We start from the raw sequence: 15343 nt of genomic DNA on the forward strand, positions 1-15343 counted from the left end.
CCCTGCACACAGACATAGTGCATAAGGGAGAACCTGGACATTTAGCTCTTCAACGTCGGTTCTAAATGATAGGTCTTGATATGTCCTTCCAATAGTGTGAGATAGATTCTCTAGATAAGTGATTTAAAACAAGTAAAACCATGTCTGGGATTAAGATAAATAATTCTGCTGAGTTGAAACAAGGACAAATCAGGCTTTATTTTTCTGAACACACAGTAAGCACAGAATTAAGGCATTAAATAGCCATGCAGTAGCACAAAGGTGATGTGTTTTACTATTATTGTTCTTAATATTTCATTTAAATAATTGTGATGTAACTATTGCAATACACAAAACAAAAAAATGGTCTTATAATAATTATAAACAACAATAATATAATGTGTTGTTAAAAATACCAATAATAATTATTAAAATGATTCTGAAATTTGTAGTGATATATTATATCGTGAAATATATATTTATATATAATATATATTTATATTATGTAGTGAAATATTATAACACATATTAATAATAATAGTGATAATAATAATAACAACAAAAAATAAAATTGTTCACTGATGAGGAAAAATCATAATTTAACATAATGATTTATATTTATAATTATTCAATTTAGTGATTTTTTTTTGCACAATGACACAGCAGCTGCGTAATTCACATTTATTATCCACAATAGAATAGTTTTTCTTTACAGAAAAACACGTAGATGTTGTAATCCTGTGTTGGGCCACAGCAGTGTTAGGTGGCAATAACGACAGCAGATTTTGCAGCCTATATGTCATTAATGTAAAGCATTGAAGAGTGCCCCTTATGGTGTATTTTGTTAAAATATATCTTAGTGAGGTGCAAATCTTTAACACAGAGAAGTGAAGGCCCTCTCATAAACAGATCCACTGATGGTATATGCTGTAAGGCAAATGTCTTGCTCACTGCTTAATATGTTGTGAGCACCACTTAGTAACTTATTATCTGGTTGTCAGTTCTGGTTCAAACTAGTTCTGTGTTGCTGGAACTCACTTTTTATGTAGCAAAGCATATATCATCAGCAGAGGCAACCTATTTTCTATTAACTGTGAGAGAATGTGTTTTAAATGATTACATTTTTAATCACTGTCTGCAGAAATAACCTTCTTAACCTACTTTTCTGTCTTCAAGTCACTGAGTATCTTTTTGTGCAATGCAACGTTCATCTATGATAGAGGAGTTATAGCTCAGTAAGGACCTTGCCAGATCTTGTGATATGACTTGAGAGAACTTTTGCCTGAAAAAAAGAAAAACGGGACCAAGGCCCACCCAGTCACCCACAGCCAATTACCCACTTGTGAGTTCATGCACATGGACACACCCTCTCTTCTGGTTGTCCTGTGCACATTTCAGCTTGTTGGACTTTGAACCACCCCCACACTCGTCAAAGTCATTATTCCAGATAATTCCATCCAGTGAAACAGTCGTATTCTCAGGAAGCTTCAAGACAAAATGTTGAATCTGAAACTTCTTTTATCAAGTAATCAGCAGTTTAGCAGTTTATTACTGCCATATATATATAATAGGGATAACTTTATGGTGCATTTTTTACACATTATCTGCTTTAATCATGTAATTAAAAGAAGACACTATGAGATATTGCTTCCAATAGCCACTTATGTTTTAAAGACAATTACAGCCAACTAAATATCAACATTCAAACTTAAATTCTCAAAAGTCATAACCCACATGTTTGTGTAAAAAAAGCAGGCTGATGGATATTGATCATTGAAATGTTATTTAATTCAGATACAAGACAAGAACCGGGGATACATGCAGTCAGCTCGGGTTTCTACACTCTACAATATGATACAAATAATGCATCTGAAGTTACAAAATATAGAAATATTTAAGACTATATTTACAGAACATTTACAATACTACAGCCATAACTTATATTACCTTTTAAAATCACTGTACATACATATAAGTTAAAGATAGCATTATTAAAATGAGGACTTTGGAAAAGAAAGTATATTGCATTTAAAACAGGACTATACCAAACATTGCTATGCTCAAAAGCGAATGTAAGTGATCTTAAAGTGTCATTGATAAGACAGGGTGCAAGCAATTAGAACAATGGAAACGGTAAGTAGTATATATGCTATTTATAGTTATTAGACCTGGGTTGCTAAAAGATGAGAAGAAAGACAGAGTTAAAGAGAGAAAATAGAAAGGGCGTTGAAGCTGGGGTAAGATAAGATTTGCACTTAAAGCCAAGTCCCCTCAGTCTTCAGTATCTGACTCCACATTCAGCATTGACAGATCGAGCCATAAAGGCTGTGCTACCGCACTCTCAGTCTTTTACATATACAGTAACACAAATGACTTTAAGTTAAGACAATTCTGAATAAAGATTAGAATACAATAATGAAAAGCCAGTTATGGTAACCTCACCAATATCAGTTCTTGTGTCGGAACAGTTCAGTGCAGGCTGAGCCTCCTTCCCGTTTTCCAGTCAAACCAAAAGTACATTGCACATTCTTATTGCACGCCTCTACAAGTGAACTTAAGTGTCGTCAAATATACAATATTTAATGTAATATTCAAATAGGTAATTGTTCATACATTAAATCTTTGTGCCATCTTCTGTCACAGTAAACAGAGGAGATAAGGTCCAGGAGACATGATCAAGTTGTCTTGGTTATAATTTGATCATGCGTAAATAAGTTTACAATCCATTCAGTAAGTTATTAGAATAAGGACACACACACATTCAGACACACAGACAGGCCGACACGCATACGTACAATCAATCTCTATTATGAGATGATGCAGTTCTTACTCTTCCGGCGTTTACGTGTGTGTAGCTGGGAGTGACCGCCCATCATAGTGGGGCTGTAACGCTGCCGCAAATCCTCGTTGTCGAGATAACGCACCTGCACTGGCCGAGGAATGGGTTCTCCCATAAAGTAACCTTCATCATCTGATGCCTCTGATGAAGAGGAGCAAGTGGAGCAAAAGTGATCTTCATCCTCTGCCAAGTCTCCATACCTGCCGAGGAACTGGCCTAGTCTTGGACCTCCAGGATCCTGCAAGGTCAGGTCGGAGGTGGTCCGAGGACAAGGCCTGAAAAACTGTTGCCTGTACGTGTAATTTCCGCCAAAAGGGTCCCGTGACATCCTTGATGAAGGGAACCGCTGAAAGTCATCCCGGAACCTCTGAACAGGGTCACTAGGGTAGTTCTGGTTCTCTGCAGCCAGGTGAAGGGCATTGTCAGAGCGAGAGCGACGGGAACGATGGTGGCCTTTGTGTCCCTTGTGGCTTTTGCGATGGTGGTGTTGCCTCGGCCGCTGTTGTCGTGGAGAGTCTTGTGTGTTAGCTCGTCTTGGGCGTGGAGTCACCACGTGGACATTGCCCATGCTTCCGGCATGGCCCATTCGCCCCTTGGCTTGTTCATCAAAGCTTAGGCCCCTTGGTGAGTCCCAGTAGAGTGGGGGAGGGTATCTCAGTCGGACAGGCATGCCCAGATCAGCAAGAGGTCTTGGGGCTGACGTCAAGGATTCGGTGCTGCGGAACTGCATGGAGGAGTTCAGGGTTCCCATGGCGCTCTTCTCAGATACATTCACACCGGAGTCCTTGCTCAGGTCAGGCATTGAGAAGCGGGAAAGATGCTCCTGGCGCCTTGTTGTCCCATCCAGTGAGTTTCCTGTATAGAAACAAATTCAGCAAAATCAGGAATTGTTATAAATATTCTCCTCTGTTATGAAAACTAATTACCAGGAGTAGGGTGAATCCCATTTTCTGTTTTTTAACTTATCCGTTGTTTTTCGAGTGTTAGCTTGCCCCTTGAAACTAACTTCCCTAAGGACAACCCTTCAAGAGCTAACTCTTTTGTAATATAAGCTGAATTCAGTTTCTCATTCGTCAGCTTTTTGTTCAAATCTTCCAGTTCCACCTTAAATGTTGTAGTAGAGTGAGAGGCCAGAATGAATTTGCTTTACCATTTAAGATGGAACTCAATATTTATTAGGAATTACAGACACAACAGCGCTCTACTAGAGATTGTAGAGATTGTTTTACGCTTGTTATGAAGTAAAGGGCCATAATACATGAAAACTACTTTAAAATAAGGTAATACACTGGTTATCATAGTTTTTAAAGATGAAAATACTGACATTCGTGGGTTTCTTTCGTCGCTTGCACAGCCATCTTGCTGGTGATTCACAAGGCATTAATAGCATTCCAATTGGAGTGTGTCTCTGAAAATCTCAGTTTCAAGAGCTATATAGACTTAACCCTTTGCCCTAACCCTCTTTACCAACAAGAATGGAGAGCCCCCTACCCCTAGGAAAAATAGAGGGGTAGGAATAAGTGGCAGGGGCAAGGTACACTTCAAACGAATATCTATGACCACCTTGTGAAACACCAGCTAGATGGTTGGACAAGTGACCAAAGAAAGCCACAAACGTCAGTATTTTGTCCTTTAAAACTATGATAACCAGTGTATTATCTTAGTTTAATGTAGTTTCAATGCATCATGTCACTTTATTTCATAACAAAAACATAATAAAACATTGCTAGTAGTTTGCTGATGTCTCTGAATTTCCAGTTCCATGTTAAATAATTACATTCTGGTACCTGCTTTTAATGTGGAACTGGAAGATTTTAACAAAAAGCACAGAAGCAGCAGCTTAATTGAGCTTCATATAACTAAGGATTGGGTGATAATATAGAATTGTCAAAAGTTATTGAAGGTATATGATGCACTAAATTTAACTATGTTAAAGTCCAGCTGTTCTCTGATATCACTATAAACTGAGCAGATCACCACTGAAGCTCTGCTTTTTTTGTGTGTTCTGATGATGTATCAGGCTCTTGAAGGGTTGACCCATTATGTAGGGGAAGATTTTAAATTGTATCTCAGTTTCAAGAGGCCAGATAACATTTGAAAACAAGAGGTAGGGGTAAAATTAATAAATAAAATTCACCCTAGTGTATATGTTGAGATCAAATGCTAAGAAAGCACTTGAGAGTTTATACCTGTAGCATAGGAAAGGGCCAGGGAGTCTGCAGATCCTCGAGGTGTCTGCTCTAGTGGAGTCAGTTCTCCAAAACTGGGACCAATGTGGTGCCTGCTCCTCAGAAGTGGGGGGCGCACGTCTCTGGGGAACCCTTGCACACTTACACTTCGCTTGTCTAAGAACCCAGCTCCGCGGCTGGATACTTCATTGAAACTCATCTGGGTCTTGAGTTTGGGAGGATGGAACTCTGAGTCTTGCCCATGATGCATCCAGTTCTCGTTGAAGGAGTGCCCCCTTAGGGCAGCCATAACCGGGGGCTTTTTGGGGTTACTCCCTTGTTGTTCTTTGTGCCAAGACTCAGGAGGGCTCACAACCTTCGGTGGCTGGCTAGGAGAAGGTGGATAAGCACTCCGGATGCTGCACTGGGTCCTCAGTTGGTGGGCATTTGGGGAAGGGGAGGGATCTCTTTGACTGGACTCATAGGAGTATGGTTCATCCCTGCTCATCCAGACGGACTGTTTGCGGTTCAAGCTTGGAGAGCGACTTGGGGTCCTACTTGGGGTTCGCGTTGGCGTGCGGTTGGGTGTGCGGCTGGGCGCAGGACTGGACACGCTCAGCAAGTCCATCTGCACAGTAAGGGAGTCTGCCTCTGCTGAAAGACGTTCACCGGTAGCTGACGCAGAACTGGTCGATTGCTGCCGTCCCCCTTCTGCCTTGTTCTTGGCCCCCTGCTTGCCAATTCGAGCACTGCGGCGTGACTGGCGAGAGCGGGCGCTCTGGAAGGCAGAATCAGAGGAGTCTGACAGGTCAGGCTCCTCCCCCTGGCTGCAGAGGCGGGAGCAATAAATCAGGCCTTGCTTGGGCAGAAAGGGGCGGCCCAGCAGAGACTGCCGGCAGCGAGCGCAGCAGAAACATTCTTCGGTGGCATGCCAGTGTTGACCCTCATAAGCCATCTGGCCTTGGTCTATGCCTGAGGATGGAGATACATGTCAGTTTTTGTCAGAGGCACATGTCCACTTAGTAAGGTATTGAATTTGTAGTAAAAAAAAAAACATACCAATTTATCCATAATTAAAAAACGTGGAGGGAAAAACATTTGGCATTACATTAATAACAATATAATTCTTTATCTTTCACCTCATTCAGACTCGATTATTCATATTTGCCAATGAATTTTAATTCAATGCTGATCTGTTCATTCTTTGTTCTTCTTCATTTTGGATGTCATGGATAGAAATTCCAGAAGGCTAAAGAATGATAGCAGCTTATTGTCGTGTTTTTTCATCATGTTTTAACACCTCACATTTTGTGAAACAGAAGTTATGTTTGTGTAGAAAAAACCCTTAACATGCACTAACTCTCAAATTACTGTAATATGTCTAAATACAATAAGTCACATATTGTGCCTGTAGTTACTTTGCCAGCAGCAGTCTTTTATGGTCGTGTCAGTGCTGCTTATCAAATGCACTCAATAACTCAGATATGTTTCAGACAACTGACAGCTGAACTCCAGCTCCTTTTCCACTGAAAACAACACTCAAACATTTAACGAATGATCAAGGCTGAGTGCTCAATGGAGACAAATAACAACATCACAATGGAATGGCCAAGTTGTTTTTGATTGTTCTTTAGAGAGATCTAAATGAATGCAAGGGAAATGCAAAGATATTGTTCAGAAAATGGCTATAAATCTGACAAACTATGGAAAACACAGTTTATCTTTGCAATAAATTTGGTATTTTTTATAAATATACATGAAGGATATACATACATATATATATATATATATATATATATATATATATATATATATATATATATATATGTATAGTGCTATTTTTATTTAAAAAATACCAAATATATATATATGTGCGACACTGAGATGCTGAAATGGATTAATGGATTAAGTGGCAGAGAAGATGTTGATGATATTTTTTTTTCCTCAATGGTTAAAATGACTCATAAGCCATTTAAAGGAGCTGACTGAAATCAACAACAACAGACAACATCTATGCAGATATAATGTACCTATATGTTCTCCACATGCGTCACAGTACTCGGCATAGAGTGACTCAAAACAGTTGCAGCAGTGAGGTCGTCCCTCACGCATAATGTAGCGCTGTCCACCAAGCGGTGCCTCACATTCATAACAGCAGAAATGCCTCATGTGCCAGTGCCTCCCCTCTGCCTCCGTGCACTCATCAGCAAAGATAATCTACAGACGGCGTAGGAGAAGAGTAAGAGAAAGGAACGGGAAGACAGTGAGAGTTAAGATATGGCTATAGCAGCAGACTGAGACTTAAGAGATGAGTGCTGTTTATTGGTGAAAGGCTTTGAAGAACAGAAAATGAGAACATGGATTCAAATTCTATGGGATTAACAGGTTTTCTGTTAATTCTAGACAATTCCAAATCTCAGAGTCAAACAAATAGAAAGGGTTTTTAATCCCAGTTTATGGAGCAATCAGTGTTTTTCTCCAATAATCCCATTTCATGTAATGAAACAGGCTTTATTTTTACACCTAGTGATGTGGATGTTTAGGAGATTTTGTACTAAACCAATTTTGATCATGGTGGCTCCTATGTAAGGGACCCAATATATGGAGCATACACTATAAAGCGGTTTGATTTTTCATTGTGTGAATACAACTTTAAAGAAAATCTTTAATGTTAACCATAATCTTTAATCATATTTTTTTGGTGGTAAACACAACTGACTGCTCCTTTTAAGTTAGAGGCAGTGGGAAGAGAGGAGTCAAGTTGCGATATTACCCACTCTTACAAATAAAGGTGCTACAGGGTTCTTTAAGCGATGCCATAGAGGAACCACTTTTGGTTCCATATACTTTCTATAATCCATGTTTGTTAGGTGTACATATGTGTGAAGAACCTGTTAAAGGTTTAAAAACCCATCACCCAATCTTAAGGTTCTTTACCAATTTAAAGGTATTAGCAAAAATGTTTCTTTATGGAACCAAAAATGGTTCTTCTATGGTCTTCAAAGAACCTTTTGTAGCAAAGATTCAGTTTAGGATTAGTACTGTAGTTCTGTGGAACCGTTTTTTGGCTATAAACTGACATTCTGGTACAGACCTCATCACACGCAGAGCAGCGAGGTTTGAGGCGCTCTGCATGGTGTCGACCGCAGTAGATTTTGCCGTCCTGATGGAAATAGATGAGATCCACCAGCAGCTCAGCACACACGCAGCAGACGAAGCAGTGAGGATGCCAGCAGAGTCCATGACCCATTCGTGAGGCAAACACTGCAATATCCCCACCATTTATTTGCCCTCCACACTGTCAAACAGATAGATTACCACATGTTTTATCACGGATGGAACAAAACCTTGTATCTCCCTACTCTAACCTAGTTGTACTGAGTAAGGTACATACTCGACAACAACAAAGCACTTTTGAAAGTCACCATGGATAAAAGCATCAGCTAAATGCCATAAATGTAGAAGCATTTAAAAGTCAAACCCTCCCCACCCCACCTCCATGCACACCCCCACAGTCTATTCAGCACTCTTTTGTACATTATATATGGCAATTTTTTTTCAAATCTCCTTCTTAACCCTTGACTAAAGAAGCAAGAGTTATAATTAAATCAGACATTCTTTTAAGTGCCCCCACATCATTTTTGGACTTAGACAGCTAACTACAGAGCTGAATCCATGTTTTACGAGCAACTGCATAGGGCTGCCTTTTTATTTTTTTAAATAACATTATATTGTCTAAGTGGCTGGAGAAAATGAAAAAATACTGAGGTCTCAAAGAAGCAAGATATTTTATATTTTTATTACTACATTTATTACATTTTTATTACTACAATTACAGCAGCAAACACTGGCATAAATTATTATATTTTTTTAACAAATATGTTAATGATTTAATTTTATAAATCAAGCGCGCTGAGCTGTCCAATGGTGTTGTATTAGCAGCAGTTTTCCAAAAAAAAAAAAAAAAAAAAAAACTTGGAAATTAATAAATTATTAGGTTTTACCTGCTCACAAACAGCTCCAGTTATAGTCAGGGGAAGGGGGCGGACAGTTCCTCTGCCCAGGTTGTCTCTCTTTCTCTGATTACTGAAGATCTTTAGCTCTCTCTTTTCCTCTTCATCCAATGAGTTACAGTATCTCACCTGTGGACATCATCATCATTATCCTCTAAACAGGGCTTTTATGGACAGGTTCTCATTGTGATGTCATATTACACACAATAATAATGCAATGCAGTTCACTATTTCCCTCTATTCTCATGTGAGTTCAGTGTGAGTAAAAATGTGGATTGTTTAGAGGTTCCTGGGGAATATTTTGAGGACCAAATAATAGGATATTCATTTTATTTCATCTATTTTGCACAGCTTTCTCCAACTCTGTTTTTCATTCTGGTCCAGTCCATTTTTAATATCTGTAACAGTTTAATATCTGTAATATAACAGTACAGATGCACTAGACTAGCATATTACATATTTGTTGCATATGTTTTGTGCAACAAACCTGGACCTCTATTTTTGAAAACAGTGATTTCAAACATTTCATGCTCAAGTTATAAATGTGTTTATTTTAGACCTATCAATTTCTTCATTGTGTTTTTACAATAGCTTTTTTATTCGGTGGCCCAGGAAGTACACAACAATATTTAGAAGCAAACAAAAGAGCACAAGAGAGCACAACAACATTAAGGTAGAACAGAAATTACTAAGGGATTTTTATAGTGATGTTGTGCTCCCTGTTAAAGCTGCAGTGCTTTCATTTTTTATGTTCCCACTTAATCTAGTTGAGTTCCCGTCTTTTTTGTGTGTGTGTTTACCTATTATTGTCATATTCTCTTTTGTGCTTGTGAGTAAATGTGGTCAAATTTTTTCCACCCTTTTTTCCCTTCTTTTCTGTGTGTGTGTGTGTGTGTATGTGTGTGTGTGTGTGAGTGTGTTTGTGTGTTCTCTAGTTTAATACTGATGTGGTCTTGGCTTAGTTTTTCTACTCTTATGCCGATTATTGATGATTTTATTTTTATTTTTTATTTGCTTAATGTATAGTTTTTGTCCTAAATTCTGCTCTGTTTGGACTCTCTGGGCCACTGTATGTATTATGGATTAACTGTTGCATGTAGTAACATGCAGAGGAAATGAACAATACCCTGAAGAACGTGTAACCTGTTAGCACGCTTTACAAAAGTGTCTTCGCCCACCATTTCAATTTAAAACTGCAAATAGGGAAACTCACACCAGCATTACTCCACTGTAGACAGGCCTTGAACCCCAAACCCCTTGGAGACCTGCTATATATACACCACGTGTTTCAAAATAGAAGTTGTTGGTGTGAGATGATGGAAAATCCTTACATAAATAAATGGATTTTTTAAGTGTGTTGACACCTGGGGTTGGTTTATCTCATTCACACATTAGAGTTCCATACATTTTTTATTGTCTGTCAAGATTAGTTCACAACACCTGGGATAGAAAGCCATTAAAGGAAAGTGAAGTGTGTTACATTTGTTTTGGTGTAGACCTTCTGCCACTGCTGTATATAGGTTGTCAGGTTTAATGCTAACACAGACAAAGCCACACAAAAACAGCCATTCTTTGCTAACCTCGTTGTCATGAGGGGGCAGCTGGTGCAGGAGTTGTTTAATGCGATGTTTCTCGCCAATGCTGTTAACATAGGGCACCTTATCTTCAGGCAGAAAGCTATAATACTGGTGAACCTGTATTTTAAAACACAAACACACACATATACAGGGGTCAAACAGATATTAGAACAGAAGAAAACAATGGTCTCCAGGGACCACTCCAGTGGTCAGGACACTGGTAAAAATACATTATTTTGTTATTGTGTTCTTGCCTCTTGACTGATATCCAAATTAACATGACTGGTGGAAGGTATAAACACCCCAGCATTTGGGTGCATTTGGCCATACGGTTTAAAAAAAAAAAATCCACACTTCCTTATTATAGGCCATTTAAGCTATCAAAAATGTAAATAAATAAAATAAATATTTAAATAATAACAATAATCATCATCATCATCATCATCATATGTTGTCTACATTACAAAATCTGATAATCACTATAATATTAATAGTCCTTGATTTATGACTGAAACGCAAGCTCTAACACAATACACTGAACACGGCATTTGTTCATCTTGTGTTGAAAAAAGACTGTATTTTCAGATAAACAAAACAGAGTACCACATTGTTTAAAGTCAGGCTAGAATGGATGGCTGTGTTCCTTGCCAAGACATTTCATGTGTCTCAGCAGTCACATTTCACTCAAACAAAACCAGGGAGCGAAGAAAGCACAAGTCCAAGGACAACGTTCATGATGAATTCATACTGCTCTTCGCATTACTACCCAACCAACACACACACACACATTTCCTTTCTTTACAGTTTTACAGCTGTCTAGGGCCGTTTCAACCTTGTCCTTGTTCAGAAGGCCTCAGCATCATTATGCCAGAGATGTGCAATCAAGTTGTCAGCGCAATCAAGTTGTCACACCCTCTGAGAGCGCACAGGTCCACACTTACCGCATGAATCAGTGTAATTTGGAGCTCCTTTCTTTCCCTTTTTTTTTTTTTTTTTGAGAGGTGATAAGGCCTTTTACTTTGGGTCAAGAAACAAATTGCTGAGCTAGCTGAAGTATGAGATGAGGGGTCTAAAAATATTTAGCATGTATAATCAAAATCTAGCATCCTCTTGCTATCTCACTAACTCCCACAGACACTTCATTGAGTGTGAGAGTGTTTGATCTGATTAAATAAGGACTTAATGTTCTTACAAAATATAAAACATACTCTATTCATCTCATAGCAAAAGCAGTAAATCAGCCAAGACTGTTCCTGTCTGACACTTGTAGGGTTCTTTAGCAACAAGCTGGGCTACAAGTCTATGACTGTAAAATACACCAACAATTAGCATAATGCTAACTGCATCACACATATCCTCAAAATTCCATTTCATTACTTCAATGTATGTCAAACAGACTGCAATTTCTGACACATAATGACATGTATAAACATGTCATCTATTAAAACTGATTAAAATATGAGCTAAATATAATTCACACAGCATTTTTCTGATGTGAGAAATTGTAAGGTACATATTTTTTTTGCACTGTAAACTATACGGTTTTCACACTGCTACACAAAAAAAAGCTAAAAAAAAAAGAATATATAATATATATATATATATATATTTTTTTTTTTTTTTTTTACAAATTACATATTTCTCACTAAAGCAACTAAATATGGACTAGTTACAGAAAATGAATGAATGACCTAAAAGTCCCAATACTGTCATCAAATAGTTCCTTCATCAAAATAATATATTTAGCAATTTCCAAGAAAAAAAAATCCACCAATGCTTTAAAATTGGCTTCATTACTATCTGTTATGTTAATTCAGTGCACAGATCTCCAGCTCCACCACTTGCCTACTACTGGAAAGTCACTCTGTATATCACACAGGATTGAGACTGTTTGGAATGGTGCAGTTTCAATGTAGAAATATTCAGCCATGGTGTTGGTTGTTTATATCCTTCATGACTTTTTTCACCAGAGTGTCTTTAAGATTGGCCAAAAGACCATATGTATAAAATTCTTCATCCTATAAATTCCTCACCCAATAAATAAAATGCTTTGCATCCCACCACCCCATCACTTCCTATTCTTTAAGTGCTTTCTTCAGTGCCCCAACATTCTCACCTGCCATTTCACAAGCTTAGTTTGGGTACGGTCCTTACACACACACGCCAAAGGAATAACAAAAACAATTCCCTAAGGCCCTCTTCAGGATCGCTGCAATGTATTTTTGTACAGATCAGCCAAGGTCATGGCTTAACTACATTAGCTGCACTTTGTAACTAAACAAGCACATTTCAACAATTCCCCAAAATGATGCGATATTTTATCATAACAAATGAAAATTAATGGAAATTAGTTAAGCAAATAAATTAAGCAAGTTAATCAAGTAAATGCAAATGCTGCTACTTGTTTGTCATGTTTTTCACTTTACACTTTAGGATGCTGCTTTAAACACACATCAAATGAGCTTTAGACAATGGAGCTGACTCTCAGTACACAGTATGTTGTCGAAGGTCAGTTGCACTGGGCCCATTTGTGCCCTGATAGAATCCCAGGGTGCTTAAAGATTCTGCAGAAAGCTTGGTAGGCTGGATATTAAAAAATGATCGCACAAGCTGGAGGCAGACAGTGGAGGCACGTGTCTCAGCGCTCGCTCTGTGAAAAGGCCAGAGCGATTTCTATAGTTGTCAGAGGGAGGGGGCGAGAAAATCACTGTTATCTCAGCAGGAACTGATTGTACATTAAAGCTGTGGCGCATGAATACAGGATGAGGCAAGATTCAAATGCAACGAGCACACGTTTATTTTAGTCCATGAAGCACTAATATCTTATTTCCTGGAAAGACCACAATATACTGGCTGCAATGTAGCATCTTCCTCATTGCTCACATTAAAAAAGGATGTTGAAATCAATTAGGTGTCATATTTCAGAGAGAAGACAACACAAACAGTTTCCGCTCTCATCATTCTGCTTGCCGTTATCTAACGCACCTTTGTTTCTGAGACATTTCCTCCCTGAGAGTCGCACAGATGCAGCATGTGCCTTAAACCAATGGCAGGATGATTGTTCTTGATAGGACTCATTTCCTGCTCGAGTGTGTGCAAACACTGTATCAGGCTCTGGTCTCTGGCTTTATTTCTAGAGAAGCTCATAACTCGTTCTTAGCTCTGTACCGGTGGGTTGTCGGCTGAGGACTAGCCGTATCCAGGCAACCAAGGCCCAGTTTATTCACTGGGTGAGGGAGGTAATTGGTTTGGACTGGCTGCAACATTAGCTGATAACTATGTGACTCCACTGATTAGCGATCTCTCTATGGATGACAGTTTTTAATCAGGGACAGGAAAGGCACATGAGTGAGACAGAAGTAAGACAAAGACAAGACGTCTGGGAATTTAACCTCATAAGGCATCTGGTACTCTGAAAATGGACCGAGTCCGTATAAAGCAACTGCTTTCGGCAAAAGGGTGTGTCCACAGTTCGGACAGCCCTGATCATATTACATGATGATTTTGTAGATAGAAATGTTATACAGAGCACAAACATGTTTTTTTTTGCATTTTATTGAACAATTTGCTGAGTGCGACAAAAATAAACTGCCACACTTCTGCTTCCTACACGCTAGATATTTTAAAATCAACAGGTGAATAATGGTTGTGCATAAAAGTCTGCAGCAGTGTATATTTGCAGAGGCTGTGTTCACTTATTTTCTCTTGGAATATAATAATAATGATAATAATAATAATAATAATTAATAATAATATTAATAATAATAATAAAAAAACATACCAAAAATAAACAAACAAATAAATAAACCCCCTAATTTGACAAAGGGCTACTCTGTGTGTATTTGTCTAAAAACGGCTAATTAATCTTTCTGGTTTTGAGTGCGTGACAGTTTTACTTTATGAAGTGTGTGTGTGTGTGTGTGTGTTCTCTTGTTTACTCTTGACAACACAATTGTGTAAATGTTTTCCTATTTCTTGTATAAAACTCTGCGTACAGTAGTTTTGAAATGGCTCCCACACGGCTCCACACTATGCCCAGCACTCATCTTAGTTATTAATGATATTAGTACTGCGCTTCCACGCTGCTAACAACAATTTATACTTGTTTTCTTCTATTAAAAAAGGCCACAGGGGAACTGTAAATAGCAACACAGAGTAAGCCCTCTAATGGACACCAAAATGGGTCCTTGATAGCAGAAACAAAATGTGCTATTTTCCAGGGCCTGTAAATTGGACGGCTCCTCATGAATTGGATGCTGGAAAGGCATGTTGTTGTTTGAAATGTAAACAAGTTTAAAAATACTATAAAACTACAATAAATGACCAAATGATTCTAGATACCTGCTCAATCAAGAGAAGAGCAATGGACAGGTGATCTGAAATATCACTCCAACTCAATCACTCCAGATACTGCAGTTTAAATAACCCTGGAGCCTTTGGATTGGCACTGAGTGTAGTGACCTCAAGCTCATGCATTGCTTCCCCTGAGCATTCTGTTTTGTTTCTTGCTTTTCTACTGAAATTATTCAAGCTGTGCCAGCAGATTAAAGAAGTCCATGGAAATGTGCCGTCCAAGGATAAATGTTTGCTGCATCATCCCTGCTGTTCTGGTGCAGAGCTCTGCAATATTACCTGAAATCAGGGAGCGACTGGCCATCGGGAGGACTGGGACAATTCCCGATGGGGCAATGTGCGTGGGCCGTTGAGAGAGAATCTGATATGGGTATTTGAATGCTGAAGTGCTCACTGGCCGATCATGAAAATGCT

The 15343-nt window shown here is 38.6% G+C and overlaps 1 protein-coding gene across 4 annotated transcripts in view; it reads right to left on the bottom strand.

Moving 5' to 3' along the window:
* Positions 1 to 1753: 1753 nt before the first annotated feature.
* Positions 1754 to 15343, bottom strand: part of prickle2a (prickle homolog 2a) — an 87120-nt gene continuing 73530 nt past the window's right edge. For all 4 annotated transcript variants that reach the window (XM_066644671.1, XM_066644675.1, XM_066644673.1 and 1 more), the window contains exons 3-8: positions 10580 to 10693; positions 8991 to 9128; positions 8081 to 8284; positions 7017 to 7203; positions 5008 to 5958; positions 1754 to 3673 (exon numbers count right to left, since the gene is read on the bottom strand). In XM_066644671.1, coding sequence (XP_066500768.1) covers positions 2787 to 3673; positions 5008 to 5958; positions 7017 to 7203; positions 8081 to 8284; positions 8991 to 9128; positions 10580 to 10693 — 2481 coding nt within the window. In that variant the 3' untranslated portion in view covers positions 1754 to 2786. The remainder of the gene's footprint in view (positions 3674 to 5007; positions 5959 to 7016; positions 7204 to 8080; positions 8285 to 8990; positions 9129 to 10579; positions 10694 to 15343) is intronic.

The sequence above is a fragment of the Hoplias malabaricus genome, chromosome 14 (genome assembly GCF_029633855.1).
Source record: "Hoplias malabaricus isolate fHopMal1 chromosome 14, fHopMal1.hap1, whole genome shotgun sequence".
Classification (NCBI taxonomy): Eukaryota; Metazoa; Chordata; class Actinopteri; order Characiformes; family Erythrinidae; genus Hoplias; species Hoplias malabaricus.